The sequence below is a fragment of the Thunnus thynnus genome, chromosome 18, assembly GCF_963924715.1.
Source record: "Thunnus thynnus chromosome 18, fThuThy2.1, whole genome shotgun sequence".
NCBI lineage: Eukaryota > Metazoa > Chordata > Actinopteri > Scombriformes > Scombridae > Thunnus > Thunnus thynnus.
This window is the reverse complement of record NC_089534.1, coordinates 9664904-9687794: the sequence shown is the minus strand read 5'-3', so window position 1 is coordinate 9687794 and position 22891 is coordinate 9664904. Positions and strand designations below refer to the sequence as shown.

Below are 22891 nucleotides of genomic sequence, written 5' to 3'. Positions count from 1 at the left end.
AGCAAGACCCTAAAATTTTGGGGGAAATACATACATATATGCATGTGGATACGTCCATAACTTCCATACAATAACAAAAGAAAATGCAGCCACAATACAAAACAACTACCAGTAATTCATGCAGTTTCAAGGAAATGTTTGATTTTTCCCAGCAACTCTGCCCAACAAGTAATGTTTTGGGGTTTTGATGCTTTTAACCTGCACAGGAGAGCTCTAGTTGGGCAATCTCTCTGTATGACAAGAGCCACTCTTTTATCGATAACAAATGTGGAGGTTCTCAGCGGCCGACCACAATCCTTTTAGCTGCAGTGAGCCCAGCAAGGAGGAAACATCTGTTCTGTATGTTAAGCTCCAGTGCCGAGGTATCATCGAGGAGTAATAGGAGGAGCCTTGAGCTAAATGATAAGTAAATATGTTTACCATATTCACAATCATAGTTTAGTGTGTTAGCATGCTAACAGTTGCTGCTTATCATTGCTTATTAGCACTAAAATACAGCTGAGGCTGATGGGTATTTTGACCAAAGTTTTGGACAAGTTTCAGACTTAAGATAGTAGAAATGAATGGGAAGTAAGGAGATCACCAAAGTCATAGTGATTCATTGTCTTGGAACTTAAGTAACTATCTGTATATAATCTGGTGCTGATCCATCCAGACAGTGTTGAGATGCAAAGGATGTCCTGGAAATCCACACACAGATATATGGAAGCCAAAAAATGTCACCCTGTGGTGCAGCAGGAAAAGTCAAGTCATTCTACAGTTGTGGGTACATTATATGTCCATTGATGATAATTATATTTTTTACATATATTTTTACTATTGTCTTCAAAAATACCACATTTTATGTATTAAGAGAAAGCATGTCATAATATAATTTAGCTTGAAATTGTAATGATGTTCCTAAATTGACAGTTTCTGTTGAGTGGGTCTTGGTTTCAAAATCATGAATAAATACCATTAAAGTCAACTATCTAATTTTCAATTTATTTCAAAATTTCAAAGGTTAAAGAAAACAGTTTTTTAATTGATTTACACATTTTAATCAAATAGCTTAGTGTGTTGGTGTTAATGTTATTGAAAAAGTAAATACTTAAGCCTTGCATCTAGCAGATATATTAACTTGAACCGCTGATTATTTTATTGAGAAAGCACATTATTTCTGTAACTTTTCATTGAAGTGGTGGACTGACCAACATCGCCATGACGCTAACATCGCTGAAAACCCCACAAGCTAAGTCGTGCATGGGGGCATATTTCTTTTGGCTTGATAAAATCATCTTGTATGTATCATTTCAGATATGAAAGTACCATGCTACTCAAGAGGAACATGACTGCAGTGAATAACACTTAAATTATCACAAGGTGGTGTAATTAATTTTACTTTTTGGGGAGTGTAATTAACCACTTTTATAGCACCGTTAGTGCTATAAAAAGACGCAGTGCAGAATATGATCAGAAGACCCAGATTCTCTTGAGATCCTTTTATATTCAATTTATACCTTATAAATTATACCTTAATTTCAATTACATTTTGATTCCCTGTCTGCTGTAGAGCCTGAAACTGACAAAATGTGCTGGATTATCAGACGAGACAAATACAACCGAGTGCATCAATAAACAAGACACACCACCAAAGCAATGTATGTGCAGCTTCATGTTTTATTAAAATAATGCTGACATTTCAGCCATATCTGTTATTCCTCAGAGCATCAATATATTTTGTTCAGTTTATGTTAGCTATAGCTTGCCAGCTAAAATGCTTCAACTACTCTTACAAAAGTTTATACTTCTATAGCTGGATGCAGAACATTTACATGGATAATTAACATTATGAGCACCAGCTGGTGTAGTTTTATGATGCACCATGTGATCAAGTTAGCTTAAGCTAGCAGCTAGCTGAAATGGCTACTTAGTGTGTTATGCTAAAAGTTTTTTTCAGGTAAACTAGCCACATAGCCCTCTTAATACATAATGAGCATTAGGAAAATTGGAAATGTGTGAGGAAAGTAGATAAATGCTTAAATGTGTTGCAAAACAAAACAAACCAAAAAAAAAGTAAAATGCAGGAGTTGAAATATAATAAGCTAGTGAAAGATAAATAATAAATAGTAAAATAAATTAAGTTTTAATAGATTCCATAAATTAATTGTAGGTTAAAGGAAAACTATAAAGCTTTTCTTTTCACGCTCTATTTTAATTATTTCACCAACAATGTTATTTATTGATGTATTCGTCATATTTTTTTTGGCTCATCTGAAAACCTTTAACATTTTGTCAGATTTGGGGCTCCGTACCTGCCAGCACATTCAGTGATGTTAAAGCTCTTCAAGTGTAGGTTTACATTACACCACCTTACCTTCCCAAAGGTACTGCACAAACTCTCAAAACATGTGGCTCAGACAAGATTATGTACAACTTAGAGAAATGTTTACACAGCAGGTACTGTGTTTGCACCTTTGAAGTCTAGCAGTAAATTAAAAGAAGGCATTTCTCTCTCCTGTGGCTTTAGGTTGTTTTCTACAATGAAGGATTTTAGGAAAAAGCAGAAGATATACCAGTGGGAGTAGCTGGAGTCTCGGCTGCTGCACAGCAAACACTTCACTGTGAAATAAAGGAAGTGTGCTTATAAAAACCAGACATTTAGCTGCATGGGTATTTATTTGTAGTGCATATACTTCCTTCACATTTAATAAAAAATAGACATCTATGTGTGCTTATATATCTTTTTACAAATATGTATGTACTGCATAAAAAAAAAGAAGAAAGTAATAAAGAAAATTGGTCAATACATTAAAAGTCGTGGTAAAGATGTCACATTTTCATGATGAAGACAACACAGTATATTAGTAAAAAAAAATGCATATTGTTCAAAAGGCACCAGAGCTCTCATTGAGTTCTGTTTATGTAGAGTTTTACCAACTCGTTTTCATTTTTAGCACAAACACATTGGCATGATAATAAGGTTACAGATGACTCATAAAGTAAACAATATTTGAAAAATTTGTTGAGCAGGTAAATGTTGTAACAACTGCAAAAAAATGTAAAATCAGTGAAAAACAATTTTGGTTAAAATCTTTTAAAAATCCCTTTAAATACATTCAATTCAGGCTTGTATAAATAACATTTCAAACACTTTACAGTATACTCTCCTTTTACAGTGTCAAAACTTATATTCCCTCCGTCGAAGCATTTCTAAAAGTTGGCTAGGAAATCTCAGTCTTATCCTTTAGCTCCTTTAGCACCTTCAGTGATTGCCTGGTTGAGGTAGTGGAGGAGGATTAGTGTTGAGTGCAAGGCCTCCAAAAATGGTCAAGTTGCTCTTCGTTCTGGCTGAGCACCAGGCAGGTAGAATCAGCTGTAAGCACCGAGTGTTTGGGTTTGTAGAGATACAGATAAAGGTTCACTTGAGGTTGAGCTAATCTGTGACAGGTTTGGCCCTGTTGACTGATGAGTCACCAAAGTCTGAAGTGGTCAGGCGTTTGTGTGGGGCTGCGGCAAAGATGAAAGCAAAACAACAGAGAAGAAAGGAAAAACAATGAATATATTCCCAGTTTATCATTGTCACAAATGCTGGAATACTACATTCCTTTCTATTTTATGAATCTATTCTATCTATAAAAATCTATTCCATATTAACAAGTAGTACTAAATATGAGTAGCACTGCCTTTTACTGCTAAAGGCATGAATACAGTACATGTGATAATTGCATTGTATATTAACACTAGGTTTAAATAGCCATCGGCATGTTTTGGCCGCCACAAATCCTGGAGACACAATGTGACAGAAAGTACAGTCCTCTCACACTGTGCCAAATATCTGTAAGCAGCTTAGGAAACTACAAGTGATTTTGGCTGTGAGCCACTGGCAGTAATACAGACAGACACACTTCCAGAGCATCGATGGAAACTTTAGTCAAGTTGAACTCTAGGCGCCATGATGAAATACTGAATGGAAATGTGACAGTGCTCAAAGACTGCCATGGTGAAATTGATCATATATAATCCTGTATTTCATGCCTTTAGCTTTATTATGATACACTGTAATGTGGAATTGGGCAATATTGAGACAAATACAAAGCTAAATATATCCATTTCCAAAAGTATACCTGCTGACATAAGATGGTGGAAGTGAAATAAAAATGTTATTCTAAAAAAAGTGAATTCAGATAAAAACATTCTTTTCAGATAATCTAACAATACAGAAAATACATGACTAGCATTACACCATCCATTTGATAAGCTGTCAGAGAAGACTTTTTGGAGCTTGATTATACAAATACTCACAAAGAGTGTCAGATCTCAGAGAGCTGCTAAGGAATGTGCTGGAGCCTTTGATGGAAGAAGAAAGAGCAGCCAGTCTCAGGCTCCTGGAAGTGGCGTCCAACTTCTCATCCTGGAAGACAGGAGGACATATACTAACTGACACGACTAAAAGTCTGCAGCCACGCTAGCAACTGTGAGGCTATAACATGCGTCACACATGAGAAGATACAATTGTTGGATGGGTGAAAAAAAAGGGACAGAAGAGTTATTTTTACAACTCTACCACAAATGAACCAAAAATGTAAATCTTTGAGTACATGCAAATCAAATCACAAAGTGCCATTCAGCTTGTCAGGCTCGACCCTACATTCAACCTTCAGTTCATGTACTTGTCTGTGTCCCGTGCTACCATGGTAACTTATTTACATGTTAATCATGTCATGCTAATATTTGGCATGTAACATTTCTGCCTCATTGAAGTCATATGGAGATAACCATATTTTCCTTTTTTTTCTCGACCGCAACAGCTGTACAAACCAGAATGTTTGTCCGTCAATGAGTCACTGACTGACTAAATGATTGATTGGCTGAAGTTGGCTAAAGGCTGCTGAAGCTTGGGACAGCCAAGTATCCCAGAATGCATTTTTCACACCAAATGCCACGATGGCAGAGATTGTGAGTCAGGCCAAAATCTGTTGTAAATTTCTCTGTAGGACTGTTTATATGTCACTTAATAAAGTTTTAATATTTTTGCAGGTGAGAAAGTAAACATAAACCAATATGTAGTCAATTTATCCAAATAAAGCCTATTTGGAAATTTGCTCCAAAGTTTTCGGAGATGTGAGGAGCCGCTGGCCGGGTGTCAGAAGGTCATCTCAGCTGCTAGCAGCCCGACCCCTGAGACAACCAGCCGGTCAACATCTGTCATCATCCTGGGGCAGAGCTGGATTGGCCATAGCCAGACTGCCCCTAAAATCTATCAACCACCTAGAAATACTGCAGCTAGGGTTCTTACAAGGATTAGAAAATATGACCACTTTCCCCTGTTCTCGCCTCATTGCACTGATTACCTGTGGTTTTTAGAATTGATTTTAACATTTTACTGCTTGTTTTTAAATTACTGGACAGCCTTGCCCCATCTTACATCATCAACCTTCTTATCTCTTACACCCTTGTTCGTTCTCTTAGATCTGCAGACCATCTGTTGCTCTAAGTCCCCAGGGCAAAGCTTGAAATAAAGGGCTAGTGGGGCATTTGCTGTTAGGGCTCCTCAATTGTGGAATAACTTTCCTTTGGAAATGAGACAAGCAACCCCAGTGACCTCTTTTAAAACTCTTTTTTTATATCATGGTGATTAATTAGAGTTTATTTTCCTTCTGTTTGTTTGTTTTATGCTTTTACTCACTTATTTATTCTTAAGATTTTTCATTTCTTATTGATTTGTAACATTTTAATATGTAATTGCATTGTGTATTTGTATCTGTGAAGCACTTTGTAAATTTGTTTTTGAAAAGTTAAGGGCTGCCTGAGCACTATAATAATAACTTGGAGTCTAAAATAACGTGGAGTCTATTAATTGATTTCTGATTTATACCTCTTAAAATACCATTACAATAGTCCAACCATGAGGAAATAACAGCGTGAATGATAGTTTGAGTGTCATTGAAACTCAGTGGATCGTATCCAAGCAATATGTCAAGATGGTAGAGGCATGACTGGGTAAACTTGTCAGTGTGTTTCTCAGAGGTTAGTGTCAAAGAGCACACCTGGGCTTCTGACAGTTGGTTTAACATTAATTAATAGGTGACCAAGAGAGGACTTGATACTGGAGAGGTTTGAAATCTCGGTACGCTTTACTGGGAGATACAGCTGTGTGTCATCAGCGTAGCAGTGGAATGAAATTTTATGTTCATGTATAATGTGGCCAAGTGGGAGCATATATAGTGAAAATAAAATCTGTCCTAGTATTGACCCCTGAGGGACTCCACGATTTACTGAAGAGTGAGGGGAGACATGGTCACCAATAGAAACAAAAAAAATCCAATTTGTCAAATAAGAACAAAACCACTTGAAAGCCATCCCAGATATACCAACCCTATGCTACAGCCTCTAGCAGCCTAGCAGTACAAGAATGTAACATTCATCAGTATCAGCCATTCTTAAAAGTTAATTCGTCATACTAATAAGCAGTCTCAGTACTGTGATGCTGTCTAAAACCTGACTGAATTTTTCCAAAAATGTTGTTTTGTCTCAACACTTTGAGGAGTTGTAGGCAACCTGTCTTCTTGTGGAGTTTTGAAATTGCTCTGTAATTGCTGCATTCTGATGGATCGAGGCCGGATTTTTTAATGAGTGGTTTCACACAAGTTGTCTTCAAATATTCTGGGCTGCAGCCAAAGGATAAAGAACTGTTAATTATTGAGACCAACCAAGGGGCAGTCTTATCCAGTATATCGCAGAGAAATTTAGGGGTCATTATATCAACAGGGCTTATGAAGCGTTTGAGGTGTAACACAGTGATCATAACTTCATTTAGAGAGACAGGCATATAACTTGATAAAAATAGCATGGTTGGGGCAGGGGGCATCAATTAAAGAATCAGGAGCCATAATTTTTGATTGTATCTCACTGATTTTATCATTAAAAAAGGTTAAAGATCTAAGACATTCCCCACTAGTTGACTTACACTGATTAAAACTTACAGGATTTAAAAGATGGTCCACAGTGTTAAAAAGAGCTCTGGGGCTGTGCTTATTAGTATGAATTGAAACAGAAAAAAAAGTTGGCCCCTGCATTCCTAACCTGCTCATTAAAAGACATCATCAACTCTTTCATTTGTTGATAATGTATCTGAAAAGCCTCGGCTTCCTCCACCTCCGTTCCAGCCTTCTACATTCTCTTTTATGAGTCAATGTCATTATTAATACAGGGTGCCAATCCTGTACTATGTTTAATTCTTGTCTTAAAAGGTGCAACAGAATCTAAAGTGGATGTACAAAGGAGGTTGAAGTCATTTATCAGCTTGTCTGTGTCTGAAAAATTGGGTATAGTATTGCTGGCAGGCAAAAATGGATGAAAATTTTGAAACAGTTTCCTCATTGAAAGTATGTGAGCGTATTGAGTCTTGTTTACTGTGTCACTTTGGAAAATACTATCAAATAAATACATAAGTGACCAGATATGTGCAAGTCAATTAAATGTATGGGGCCAATACTCATACCATAAGTAAACACCAGGTCCCAAGCACACCTGTGGTTATTTGTAGGCTCAAGAACATGTTGTTGTAAATCAAATTAATTGACTGTTAAGAAACTCTGTGACAAATAAATCAGAAGGGTTGTCAACATGGATATTAATATCACCAGCTACAATAATTCTATCACAAGTAAGATGATGGATGGATGGATGATAAAAAAAAAAATTGAGAATTCAGGTTAAAAATCTGATATAGTGAAGAGTGAAGGTTGCAAATTTAATTTTAAAAACAAGTATCTCAAAACTACAGACATCAGTCACATTTATGGTGTAGCATTTGAATGGTTTGTGAAACACTGCAGCTAAACTTCCACTATGCCCATTTAATCTGGGCTGACTGAAACAATCATAAAATGGGGGGCATAGTTCACCAACCCGACAGTCTTCCCCAGTTTGCAACCATGCAAGATAAAATCATTTAAAATAAGTCTTGCTAGAGAGAGCTCTAAAATTAAAAAGACCGAGCTTAACTGAGGTAGATGGAAGTAAAAAAGAAATTGTACAGTGCAAATCAACGCTTAATAAATTAGATGACACAGCAGATCTTGAAGGCCTAGCACAAAACTTCCTGTTGCTAATCTTGACCGGGATATTAAGAATGTCAACAGAGGGTCCGAGTCCGGTAGAAAATGTACTACTGTTAAAATAACTAATTTCATAGGGACTAGGACATGGGGGACATCAATCTTTGAGAGACTGTTGAAGAAGCATGGGCAGGTAACTATGTGGGCCGCTTGAGCAGCCCGTTATACAAAAACAAGAGCCTCTCATGTCTTTTCCTCCCTTGATGTCACCAAAAATAAAACCTCTTGTTTAGACAGGGTTGTTTGGAAAAATAAGCCACACAAGGTAAAAAAAGGGAGGTTGATGTCTCTAACAGAGGGAGGTCTTAACGTTTTGGACTTTTCCTCATTCAACCATATTATCAAGATTACTGGATCAAAAGATTTCTAAAAGATCCAGATTGCATGTGGAATATTACCCCTAACTTTCTGATTAAAAAAGAAGGTGGTCATAACTTGTTATCAATGTGCTCTTATGCTGTCTGTAAACTTCCTATCAAACTCTCCAACTTTCACCGGTAAGCTCTTATGTGTTCGTCTCTTTTTTAATGGAATAATGTCAATATCATGTATAGAAACAAATCATTATTTTTTGAAAATTGGTTTAACAACAACATTTTACTTGTAAAACGGCTTGAAGATTTGGAAATGAAGATTTTATAGAGAAATATAGTGTTCCTGTCTCCCAAAGTGAGCATAGTACTGTAATTAATGCACTGTCAACTGACATTATATGCTTATCACGTATACTCCTAGTATAGAAGATCAATGCTCTTTTTGTAATTGTATGGTGGAAACGCTGGAACATGTGTTTATTCAGTGTGTACATGTGACAATGTTTTGGGCTGATTTTCAGTCGGGTCTTAATGTATATTTTTGTAAGGAAATTTTACCAAAAACATGATTTCTTATTAATATTCAACAATTCTAATTTCTCCAGCAATGGCATTAATTTGCTCATTATTTTAGCCAAATTTTACATTCATAAAATGAAATTCTTGAAGACGTTACCATCTTATATTACATTTAAACAAACAGATTTAACCATATATCTTCAATCATTTCATACTGTACACTGTCCAGCCATATACTAAGTTTTGACCTAGTCTTGTTTTAAAAGCTTTTTGTGGGGCATTTTTGCCTTTATGGACAGCAACAGTTGAGAAACAGACTGTAAACATTGGGGAGAGAGGGGGTTCGACTTGTAACATAGGGAATGTTGCATTTGTATGGTATTCATCTGGATGCCCCCATATTTTCAAATTCCATATAAATGTTACATGCCAAATGGCATTATCAGCATGACTCGATTAACATGTTAGGAAGTTACCATGTTAGTATTCCAACACTAGCATTCAGCTTGAAGCACACAGACAAAAAGGCTGAATGTAGGGCAGAGCCTGACAATCTCAATCTGACTTGTCCTAAAATGGCCTTCTTTCATTTGCATGTAATCTGGCACTCTGATATTTTTCTGACTTGGCACTAAATTATACAAAAATATCCTCCTCCTCCCTCACATCAACTGAAGTCCATCAATCGAGGAAACTATAACTGCTAAATTGGTAAATAAATACTATATTTATCCAATGCACATGACCAACACAGCCTGTTTTACAGCTGCAGTGGTAGATAACTATTCATCCACTGTGTAAACTACACTCATTATTAGTGACACTGACAAATACCATCTTCAGCTGTTTGAAAACAATTCAACTCAAGATGGAACAATGGAAAAATTCAACAAATAGTTGATGAGATATTACATTAGTCTGTTAGTCTAAAGTGTGACAGACAACTGAGAACGACGTAGCCACATCCCTGCTTGCATGGCTTAATTCAAACAATATAGAATTTCCATCCTGCAGTGCATCCGAGTGTGAACAGCCCTGTATGAGATATATCTTACAGTAATACACTTCACAGAGCACACAGAGGACACAAAATCAAATTCAAAAGATCAAAAACAAGAGTTAAGGGTCAAAAATTGGCTATCTCCCAAAACGCTTGTTTGGACCAGTGTTTGATCCTGAGTGTTTTACAAAATTATAAAATGCTCCATTTGGGAAGTGAGTGATTTGATACTCTCTATGAACTGTGTGCTCTTGTGTGTGTGATACAAGCTGCTTCTGCAGACATTTATTTGCCTGTGAAGTGTCGCATGCTGAACAGATATCTCCAAAAAGTTTGTGATTCTATTGCAAGGACCGCCAAGTCACTGCCAAATGGTGAAGTTTTGACACATATTCCAGATGTATTTTATCCTGTGTATATCAATCATTAGCATAACAGATGACAGGGCAAACATTGACCCAAAAATGAATCCTGTCTGAGTAGAGCTTTAGTAACTGGTGTTTCAAGCAAGGAGCCACTATTTCATTTGGTGTAGAAGCTGTTTGTTCTCGCTGGCATTGCTGACTTTGATCAAGATGGAAGTCTTGTAAAGACATTCCATCCATCCTTTTTCCTTAACAAACCCCGGGTGGACAGCTGCTATTAAGCTAATGCAATTGCCACTTATCACTCAACAAGGGAGTCATTTGGCAAACCAACGAGGTAATCTGGCAGATTAAAACCATTTAAAAAGTGACTGTATAGCTGTTTAGGGGAGGTTGCAAACTGCTGATAGCAATCAGTTGTCAACAATGATGTCTTGATGGCTCCCCTGACTGCTTTATAGCAGAGAAAATGACTGTAGCAATTATCAGTGACTGGTAAAATTCAGGTTTTGTTAGAGTGTACATTTGTGCCATTGCGTGAGCTTGTCCCACTCTGTCCATCCATGATGCATTACCAGCATGTGAAATTATTCATTTATTCATACAAGTTGCAAATTAGGTGTAGTGCACACACTGGCACCGATGTGGGCGAGCTAGACTCATAAATGGCTCTCAAAGTCAGGCTATCCTTATCCAAATGGCTGCTGTTTGAACAAAGCAGTGCAATTAGCGACTGAAATAGAAAAAGGGTGGGTTGTTGTTTGGTAGTACAGGCTCTTTTAAGGCATTATAAAGCTCATTTTTTGAGAGTACAGAAGAGAAACTGTCTGTGTGTGTGTGTGTGTGTTGTACCCTGCACTCTTGGATTCTGCTTTTGGACTGGTCCAGCTGGTGCTGCAGGTCCCAGACGATTTCTTTGTATTTGGCGTAGCGCTTCTCGACCATCTCCCTCTGCCGCTGTGACTCCTAGGGGCACAAAACGGAGGCTGTGTCAAAACCTGACCAGGAATGAGCCAGAAATGGTCATTAACCAGGCCCAAAGGAAAAAAAAAATCCCTGTGCACAGAAAAAGTCTGCCCTCATATACAGTAATATAGTGGAACATGGAAATATGTACGTTATTCACACAGACCACAGTGGTTTTCAGCATTTCATGTGTTCATTTGACATGTCCTAATGTATATAAACAAGTCTGTCTCAATTTTCATGTTTAACTGCATCTGGGGTTGTTGTTTTGGGAAAATAAAATAGTGAAGAGAAAATCAAGTTGAACTAAGAGCATTCTTTGCCACTGTATTTTCATACAAAAAAAATGTATCTAGGCTTCAAGTGGAACCCACCTCCAAATCTTTGAAGTTTTCCATCAGGCATTGTTTCTCTGGAATTGACTCCAAGTGGTCCAAGGCTACTCTTGTGTTCTAGTAATCAGAAAACATGCATATATATATATATATATATGCAAAATCAGTTGATTTACATAGCAATCTAGCATTATCAGTGTTTTTTGATATTAAATTCAGCCATTTAACTCTCGCCATTTAATTCTGTGACATCTACAGACATCACTACCTGTAAAGACACTTATCAGATAAGTCAACACAGCTCATATCATTAAGGCATCATAACACTATCATGTGTTTCAATGTAAATGTTTGAACAACAATCTATTGCCATAGTTTATATCTTGCGTTCTCATTTTAAAAGTAAGGACAAAACACCATATGTTGCCATGTGGGGGACAAGCATAAGGCACTACAATGCAACAACTCAACAGCAAATGGATACATGGGTAAATACCAGGGTAACATCCTCATTAACAGTCTCTTTCCCTCACGTGTCTTTTCCTCGTTCCTCAGCACCTCCCACTTAAAGCCCAGGAAAGATGAAAGGGAGAGATGCGAGGAAGAAATCAATGAGATATGCATTTAGTGAAATGGGAAATTATTCCCAGTCAAAGGGTCATCTGAAGCGATGATTACTGATGACGGCTACACAGCTGGATCAGCTGTCCGTGGGCTTTAACTGCTCTGTAGCGTCTACTGATGCCTTTGTATTTGTACAGATAACGGGATGTACTGGCCAGATAACAAGGGTGCACAGCTGAAACTGTTGGCACTATTATGTTTTATTAACATCCTCCCACATGACAGGATAGAATGTGAAATATGAGACTGTGCATATAAGAATATCTAATGTCCCTTAAAATCAACTTTATGATAACATATACGAACCACAAGCCTGTATTTAGACTGTTTGCAGTTCAGTCAAAAAGTCATTTTGTGAGTATATTTTACTGCTCAGATACTAAATCTACAATGTTGTAAACTCAGTGCCCGCAACTTATTAATAAACATCAAAACTATCACTGGCTCCACAACATTGCTTAAAGGTTACCCTGTGGAGTTACTGACCACTAGAACGATGTGTTTATGAGGAAGGAAATGCATCTAACATGTTTGTTAGACCTCAAGCATAAACATGTGTTAGTGAGAAGCACTGAATTTAAACTTTGGACACTTTTAATACAATAGTTAGCTTGTCATGCCGTGCCTCCTTGTAGCTCTGAAGCTATGCCAGAGGTAGCATTTTAGCCATTTATTGTCAAAGCGTGGATTGTTTGGCACATACTGAACATATGGATTAAAGGTAAACAAGTGGTTTCTGCTACAGGAGTGTTGAGGAAGTTTCAACAAGCATTTTCGGCAGTGACTCTGGGTCACTGTAGGAATCTATAACTGTTCAATCTAAGCTGATTACAGCAGCCATCCGTTACAAAGCTTCCAGAGATCTTTCAAGTCTACAAGGGGAGAGCATTTCTTTCTTGGAAGATATATATTTTTTGTAATTATTTTGTCATTTTTACCTTCATTGCAAAATTAGTTCTTGTTTTCTGCTCCCAATAGGCATGTCCATCTTAAAATGGGCATTGCTGAGAATCCAATCTATACAATCTCCATTCACTTTCTATGGATTCTATTACATTTACAACTGCTGTTAAATGAATTTGAAAATGGCATGCTCATCTGTCAAACCTGCATGCTAATAGGCATGATGTCATACTGCCTGGTCAATAGACCAAATCACTGTGACGTCATGCTAACAACAACAGTCACTTCCAGGTAGACAACTGGCAGTTGATTTGAATTGCAGAGATGTGTGAAATCGGCAAACTTGTTTATTTCTGTTGTCATTTTCAGCCGTAAGTGTTTAAAGATATATAGTTAAACATGGTGTTCTGACCCACCTGACGTTTCTGCTGTACTTATTTTATGTACTGTGTTGCATTGCTAGCGTCTCTGATAATATGATAGTGAGAAGCTGCCTTACCACTGCTTTACTCATTTATACTTACTTATAATTACTTTTACTACTTATTGCTTATACTTATTTACTTGCGCTTCTTTGTTTACTTCTGTACTTGCTTAAACTGACATTTATTTTTGCTCTGCACCATTAAATTGTATGTACATGACGCATGGGTTTTCTACCCAAAAGTTATTGTAAACAAACACTGTGATTGGTTATATTCAAGAGCTAATTGAGGACTTCAGTTAGACCACACTCAGAGCAATCTTTGATTAAGTAACTACTCCATTCTATTATTCTCTCCACTGTATGTTCAATAGCCTTCCCGTCCCCATTCAGATCAAGTATTAAAGCATCATAAGAACTGCTTGTTAAAAGGCGTCATGCTGATTGCTACCCTCAACGGCACACTGACATATAAGTAAGAATTTCTGGATGATCCCCACCATCCGAGCTGAGTGGAAAGTGGGTCGATGCATCCTGCTGCTGTTGTTGGGGTAAGCAGAAATTATTTGGCTTGATGGTCCAAGGTACTTCCTCTTCTATCTCATGACAGCTAATTGAAGGTTGAAGTGACCAAGCGTACCACATAATTGTGATGGATGGACAGCGTCCGTTAGACAGCTTCATTTATTTATTTTTTCAAGCAAGTAAAAAGCGCTTGGGTCAATACAACCTTTCAGTAGTGCTAAGTAATTTCAGGCTGACATCTAATAGCTGATTAAGGATGTTAGTGGTGGACGTTAACAGTTTGGATGGTGAGGTCAATGCTGTATTGTCAGTACAGCTCGGTTCTTAACCCCATCAGCAAGACTTATGATGATTAACAGAGCTCTGAGCCTTGACTAAAGCAATCATTTCCAACTCTGTGTTAGCCTCTATGGGTTGCTAAACAAACATAACCTCAGGTGAACCTGCCTACACAGCTACATTGAATCACGCTGAAAGTCGACATGACTTCCAGTTTAACGACTCTAGGGTACGTCATAACTCCTGGCTTTCTAAACCAGAATATACATACCAATTGTCTTTATTTGATTACAGCAATCAAACCTTACCATCTCCAGATCCAAAACACGGTCCTGTAAAGACACACAAACACAGCAGAAATTACTTTACATGCAAAAAAAGTAAGAACCAATGCCAAAGAAAGGCTTAAATTAACGAAATGAGGCAGAAAATGCTGCTGAGTTTACGAGACAGTGAGTCCAGATAACTGCTAAAAAATAGTAGATTAGCAGAGAGAAAACCAGTTAATGTGTGTGTGGGAGAAACATGACAGAAGAGAGGAGTAGAGTGTTCCAACAAATGGGTAACAAGGGAAGGAAATGCAGGGGCTAGAGAGAGTCTCTAGCAGACAACGGGCTTCTTATCACACAAACTGACACACACACACACAAAGACAAACCGCTCTCGCCGCTCATCCAGCTCCTGACTGATGTTCCCTCTTTAACGATGCATAAGTGATGCTATGCCTCTTATCTGCCACTCAAACACACACCTGCTTCCCTCCCAACCGGCTGCCTCCCCCCCTCTGGCTGTAATGTGTTGATGGTTTATAACAAAGGTACTTTCTTTTCCTCAGCCCAACCCAAACTCTTTTTTTTCTCCCCCCTTTTACTCATCTACATCCCTCACTCATCTGTCTTTACTCTCTACATCTCTCTCTCCTCATCCTTCATAATTAAAAGCTCGACTGGGTCTGAGAGGGTTGATTAATTGCGCACGAGCTCTGGCAGGTGCCATCATGCAGATGGGACCCCGGTATCCAACACACACACACGCGCGCGCACACGCGTGCATTCACAGAGGTACAGACAGTTTTGGAAAGAACGATTGCTTAGCAGACACTTTAGTGAGCATGTGTGTGCGCATGTGTTTTGCTGTTTCATAGTAAGTAAAGGGCCAGTGAGTTGCTGGGGGCCAGTCTACTCCAGACTAGGTGAGTTGGTGGCCTGCCAAGTGCGGATGCTGCGATACTGAAAGACAGAGACAAGGCCTCTGGTGGCTTTTAAACTCCAAGGCCTCGTGTCTGCAGTAATTAGCTACTTGTCCAAGCAAGGCTGCAAGGACTGTCAGGCCCAGGGCTGTGTACTAATGTGTGTAGCATTGCAACACAGAACTCAGACGAACAAAGCGCAGCAGTTACTCAAAAACAACCCAACAGATAAGCAAAGAAAAAAAAAACAAAACAAAAAAAAAAAACAATTTGAAGGCAATGTGGTGTATAAAAAAAATAATACCAGCTGTCTCTTCTTAGTCAGATGCATTTGAAATTAGGCCAGCTGGATATTAAAAATGTACTGTTTAAAGTGTAGGTTGACAATCGCAAGTGAACAGAAAAAAAAGTTAGTTTTATGAAAATGTATAATGCTCACCTGAAGGCTCCTCATTTCTTCCTCCTTCCTGCGACTCCTCTCCAGCAGCTCTGCAAAGGAGAAGATGTGTAAGAGTTGAGTTGGGATGGTGCTAGGATTATATAACTACATTATATATATATATATATATATATATATAATGTAGTTATATATATATATATATATATATATATATATATAAAAAACGAACTTATATAAGTATTGAAATTGAAGTAAATCAAGACATAGGTTGACTGTTCTCCATCATAGCAGATGTTTTTACTTTACCTCATGTTAAAAAGATTAAAGTGAACGATTAAAAGGAAAGATGTAATGCAGGATTATTTTCTTTTTCTTAATGCAAAGCTACTTAACTCTATTTAATTCAAGCATATCTTATATGAATTTGATCAGTGTATATGAAGTATGCACTGTGCAAGTGTATTGTGCAGGAAAATACATACGGGCTCAGAACCTGTAAATAACTTTTTAAAGTTAATTGAATTGATTAAAACAGTGTTTTTATTATGTGATGAATGCTACTCATTCCAATATGTTAAACAGTTTAAAACAATTTTTCTGCTTGTGGATTATTTTTACCCAAATAGGTTGAAGAAAGACAAATTCTGATTCTGTTGTTGATTACGGCATCAAATTGTTTTAATTACAATCTCTGATTGATTTAGAGGAATAACTGATTTTATTTAAACAGCAGAGTTTTATTGAAGTCCCCCTCCATTCAAAAATGTGTTTTGCTTCTTGTTCCTTCACTTAGATGTTTGAGCTTCACTCTGCAGGCAATAGAAGGATGTTTTCACATTTGTCTGCTGTAGGGGGAAAGTTTTTCTGTGCTCATCTTAAATCAGAGTTTAACGCATCTACATACGAGCATCATTTGTGACATCACAACTAGTTTGGAGCCAATCGTGGATCGGTATGCAACTTACACAAGTGTGATGATGAAGAGACAACTTGTATCAGACTTTAAACTTTGGAACTGAAAGATATGTATCATAGCATCTTATTTTTCAATGCAGCAGGAGGAGGAGATGTCATTCTAAGGATTTTAACGAGGTAATTGAACTTATATCGTTGAAAAAAAAAAATGTATTAGACACAAATTATCATTCAAAGCAGAGTAATTTTATATATCTTAAAACATGCCTGGAGGGGATCCTTAAGCAAATGCCACAATATTTACACGTTTAAACCTTGTACTAACTTTTAATAAAATGATGTCAAGACATTATATGAATAATGAAACATTATGAAGTATAATCAGAGAGTATGGATTGGGTTGGAATAATATTTACTTCAACCGTTGCACTATTTATGAAGGCTTGAAACATGGCTCAGCCAATCAGAGTGCAGCATCATACATAACGTTAGACACTGATACGAACCGTAATATACTGATCAAAGAACGTCTCATTATGCATTTCTGAAAGCACTCAGCTCAACAGCTTAGAAATGCCTCGGCAAACATATTACTGCAATTGCTTCTTTGCTTGTCTCACCCTCTGTCTCAAAGGGTGCCCCCAAGTTCAATATCCAGTTGCCTGGGGATGAATGCATCTCCATCTCTTCATGCACACATGTAAACAAACACACACCCTAGCCGGCCTGCTAGACAGGAATACTTGAAAAATTAAAAAACAACAAACACCATTTCTGACTACACAACAGACTTCCAGTGTCTCCACTCCTCCTCTGGATTCAGATAACTGGGAAAATCTAGTCTACAGGCAGCAGAGGAAAGAGAAAAATGCTATTTTCTGACTCACACTCGGTGTCACATCTGATCTAAAACACCGGGTAGGTCCTGTAATACAAGAGCTACTAATGTATACTCATGGAAGTGAAAATCTGCGTTCAAGAGGAAAAGACCAAGTCACATCACTGGACGAGAGATGAAAGGTCTGACACAAAATAGTGACACAGACTGCAATTGCAATCGAACAATAATACATTAACTTATTATCAGCCTGCTGGCATTGATAGCTAATCTTCTGAGATGAGCTGTTAAGTAGGTTTAGGAAAAATAAACCTCATAACGTTACAATTTGCAGTTTGATGGAATCGATGGCAGAAATGAGAAAAACACAATCAGCTGTGATGGGAAAGGTTAACAAACACATAATTAGTATTTGCCACACTGCTTGGTTGACAGTATTGCTGCGAATGCCTCATGTTATTAGTAATCTGTGTCAGCCACTGTACACAATACTGCATGTATTCATGCATGATAGGGATTTGTCAGTTTTGTCTTGCTCTGCAACAATACATCAAGAGAATCACTGAGCAACCACATTACTGACAAGCCCTATTCAAGGCAGAGTTGATAAAATTTTAATTCCCACGGCTTCAACTCAAATAACCAGATCTTGTAGCTGTTGCGACACATTAACAGACACACAGATTACTCCTAGGTCTAATTACTAAAGAGACCATATCAGTGCTTCTGCCTGCAGTTAAGACAAGACTACTTCTGTCAAAAGGCTGACTGGGTCCAAAGATAGAGTGAACTATGTGGGTCCAAATGGGGTCTGGAGATGAGGCTGTATCATCAGATTGCTTATCTGAATGGTGCAATTACAACTATAGCCAAAAAGCATACAGTCAAATGACAGACAGTTGATTGTCTCAATACAGGTCCTCCATCTCCCTGTCCACATCTTACTACAACTCTATCTACGGTCTCACTGTGTCTTTTAACTCTTCGTTCTGTTAATGGAACACAAATTAGGCCGATTCCCCCTGTATTGTTTAGAGGAAGTGCTGAAATCAAGTTGTTCTTCCTCGGGCAGTTACGGCTCATTAGAAGGAATTCAGTCAAAAATGGGACTGTGGACGGGAAAAAACAAGTCTATTTCCCATAGAAGTCTCAGTGTTGGTTCTCAAACATTTGTAATCATAAACAGACACACCCGTGTGCACAATCTGAAAAAACAACAATGCATCAGATACTGGCGCAGACACACACACACACACAGCTATTTTCACAAGCGTTCATTACAATACAACACACAAAAACTCTTCAGGAACAAAAACCCTTCAGTAATATGAAGGCATTGAATTAGTTATTACTCTTGGTGTGATTATATGTAAATGAGAGAAAGAGAAAACAGGAAGTCGGTGTCTGTCAGTATCAATCAATAGGAATAGGAATAGTAAACAACATTTTCATTAAGAGCTGGCTATGGTACTATTCACGCTCTGTCATTGTAAATTCTACAGACATGGACAACCGAAGGATTTCTTATCCGAGGCTCTTATTATCAAGTATTAGCTGCCTAATAAAGAATACAGAACCTTATTAGTCTCACATTATGCCGTGCTGTTTCATGTAGCGGGGGTATGTGACTCACTGGCATAGTCTGATGACATCAGTGCCACTGTTTACGTGTGAAAAAAAACACGCATCCACACCCCCCAAAAAAACATACTCTCACTTGCCTCAAAAGTGTGAGTGTGATCAACATTGAATTTTTTTTTCACAACTGAATACTCTTTGTGTACCTTTCTTTTCAGTGCTGAAGGAGTGCAGCAGCTTCTCCTGTTGGTCCAGGCGCTGCAGGAGAGCCGCTTGTTCTGAGTCCCGGTTCTGCCTGAGGGCCTTCAACTGATCCCTGGTCTGCTGATGCTGCTTCCTCAGGCTCTGTTCTCTTATGTCGCGCTCCCGCACCTCCTCACACAGCCAGCGTAGCTTAGTCTGATTTGTAAAATACGCACAAAAACACATACAAATTGTATTTGATAGTGGTGGAGGATAGGCTAGGTAGGTTTCAGTTCCCATCTTAACATCTGACATATAGCGCTCATACGCTCATTTCTGTTGTAGAAGTCTGTACACTAATCAGTGCCAAGGACATCACATATGAATCTGATATAAGAAAATCACAATCACATGCAAAGTGCTCTCATAAAAATTCACATCTTAATTCCTCTTTCTGCTCTTGTACCGTCCAAGCTGCAAGTTTCTGTCTTTCTTAAAATCTCATCTGTAAGTAAATGTACAATGTTTCACACAACAGGTTTATGGCCAAGCAAAACAAATGGTTAAATGGGTATTCTAACAGTGCTCTATAAGCCTGTAAATCATACCTTGATTTTACAATCATACAAACTGCTAACTAGGGAGCTAATTATCTCTCTTGTTCTCCAGTGTTTTATTCATGTAAATGCACAGTGCTCCTATAAGCATTTCTGACAGGAGATATACATTACGGTGATAAATACTGAATTGTGCAAACACATTTTAACACAGTATCATGCATCACCGCCAAAGACATAATGCGTGTTCTTTTGTACAGTACATCACTGCAGTATTAAATGGGAACTGATTTGTTTTTGAAAGAAACCAGGTGGAAACTATAATTGCAAAATAGAGGAAGATGATTGCGAGAAAACAACTCATTAAATTAAAAAAAACTGTGTCTTATAATGTCATCAATTAAAACAACCTCACTAAAACACAGTGCACTTCTAAGAATAGTGCAAAAAGTGTCATTGCGATAATAATTATTATGGAAAAGACATTCCGTTGCCTAAGCCTAACGCTGAACTGCTCAGTTTCATCATGATCACTGTTGACTCTCACCACACATCAGTGTTCAGCTGTGGAAAGTGGTTTCTTTAACAATAAATCCTGTTTTTCTGAGAGGTGACTCCTTAGTTTAAACAAGCAAAAACACACAGTAATGTGTGGTCAGTACAATAATTTCAAGTTTGCAAATCATTGATAACATACTGTATATTCAGTAGTTATTTTTCATTAATTCTATGAGGTGCAGGCCCAGGAACAAGCACCATGTTCCTGCTGTAAGTGTCACATGCTTAATCTTGTGTTATATAATTGATTATTCTGTAAAATCCCTTGTAAGGATGGCAGCACTACTGCATGCAATAATCGTACCTTTGTCTCAGCTAGCCAGCGGTGGGGGTCTTTTACTAATCCGGGTTTCTGGGCGATCGCCTGTTTAAACAGACCAGAGAAGAATGCAAATGTGAGCTTTCTTGCCTTTGTTAGCATGCCTTACACAATTCTGTTAATAAAAAGTCTAAAATGCAAAAGAATGCAAATCCAGGATATTTTATAATAGGGATGCCAGTTGTTTATAAATATATGAAGAGACATCGTAGGAGTAATAGAATGTAAAAAAGTAAAACAGTAATAGCAACAGAAAATGACAAACAGCAAGATAGAAATCAGAAGCACAGCATTGTGTCAAACCCTTAACTTGAAGAATGGCTTCTGCCGATGTGTGTGTGTTTGTTAAACAGCCTATGACAATACACACACTTGTGCATGCACACAAACCGACACAGAGGTTGTGTCATAAAAATGAGCTCTGGGAGTATGTTCCATCCTTCCCAGACAAGCTTGTCAGCATCAGCAATACAAACTGACTGTCTGCCAGCTCCTAATGACTGCTGACGCACACACAAAACACACTCTCAAGACAAACAGACACTCAGATACACAGATAAACATTCACATAACTAGATGGCACTTGGTTGAGAGCACACCTCCGCAAATGCTATGCTGTAACTGTTGAGATGTTTCAGCTCCACATGTGGAATTTTCAGCAAAGGTTAATAATCCCTTCTATGCTTAATTAAACACTTGATTCAGATGAGGAGATGAACACGTGTGCATGCCAGTACCTGGAATGGAAAATTAGATATGCCTCTTCTAATTCTAGCCACTTTTAAGTATTTTAGTTGATTATCACAACCTCATGTAGCCAATCAGGTCTCTACTTGTTCAGTGGCCATTAGGGTTGCACTGTAACCACTATATGTCCACTGTTGGAAAAACTGGAGTGGCAGGTTATTATTATTATTTTTTTGCTTTTATTAGATACTGATAAAGGACATACAGATAGGAAACATGAAGAAAGAAAAAGGTATACCGTGTAACAAACAGCGTTGCCGTTCTATACATCTAAACAACTGGGCATCAAGGACACAGCGAAGCGGCAGTTTTAGCTGGTCTTCTGTTCTCTCTGATTTGGCCAATAAGGGAGGATTTGTCTTTTGCTATGTTTACTGATGTCTCAACAAGACTATGAGTTTACAGCCATGCTAGTGGCTCTGTGAGACTGTAGTTAAAAAGGACCAGTGTGTAAGATTTAAGGGGATCTAATGGTGGAAATGGAATATAATATTCATAAGTATGTTTTCATTAGTGTATAATCACCTGAAAATAAGGATCATTGTGTTTTTGTTACCTTAGAATGAGCCCTTTATATCTACATAGAGAGCAGGTTCTCCTCCACAAAGCCCTCCATGTTGCACCGCCATGTTTCTACAGTAGCCCAGAATGGACAAACCAAACACTGGCTCTAGAGGGGGGGCCTTTTGCATTTTTCGTAATTTTTGCGGCCACCGTAGGTTCTCCACACTTGGAAGGGAGTGGTTGAGGGGAGAGGATATCAGTCGGTTGCAATCTGCAACCTCACTGCTAGATGCCATTAAATCCAACACACTGGTCCTTTAAGCACAGCAGTGCTATGAGTTAAATGCTAATATTTTTGACTAATTGGGATGCCCCGTGGTTTATGGGGTGAAGACACCAACAGCGAAGTGCAATGTCCCTGCTTCGAGTCCATCTGGTGACTTTTGTTCTTTTGTCTAATAAAGGCACAACATTTCTAGAAAAATAATTTTAAAATAAACTGACCAGATGATGGCAATAGATGAAAAGTCATAATTCATCCTAGGGAACACATGAATGCCTGAACCAAATTGTCATGGCAATCATCCAGTAGTTATTAGAAATTTCACTCAAAATTACAAATGTAAATCTCATGGTGGCGCTAGAGGAAATTGCAGAATCTGCAAATTATCTGGTGAATGCACACCAAAAACTAGGTGCTGGTCATTGCAATGGGCATATATTGAAGGGAAGATGACTGCACACTAA

General features: G+C 38.0%; 1 protein-coding gene and 1 long non-coding RNA gene across 2 annotated transcripts in view; one reads left to right on the top strand and one right to left on the bottom strand.

Moving 5' to 3' along the window:
* Positions 1-1224: 1224 nt before the first annotated feature.
* On the top strand, positions 1225-2799 carry LOC137168780 (uncharacterized). The gene is made up of 2 exons (XR_010924340.1): positions 1225-1336; positions 2510-2799. It is a non-coding gene; the product is annotated as an uncharacterized lncRNA (long non-coding RNA).
* Positions 2640-22891, bottom strand: part of LOC137168778 (centrosomal protein of 128 kDa-like) — a 43069-nt gene continuing 22817 nt past the window's right edge. Inside the window, exons 18-25 of the mRNA XM_067571519.1 lie at positions 20879-20938; positions 19483-19675; positions 15985-16034; positions 14665-14688; positions 11641-11718; positions 11153-11266; positions 4285-4393; positions 2640-3489 (exon numbers count right to left, since the gene is read on the bottom strand). Coding sequence (XP_067427620.1) covers positions 3416-3489; positions 4285-4393; positions 11153-11266; positions 11641-11718; positions 14665-14688; positions 15985-16034; positions 19483-19675; positions 20879-20938 — 702 coding nt within the window. The 3' untranslated portion in view covers positions 2640-3415. The remainder of the gene's footprint in view (positions 3490-4284; positions 4394-11152; positions 11267-11640; positions 11719-14664; positions 14689-15984; positions 16035-19482; positions 19676-20878; positions 20939-22891) is intronic.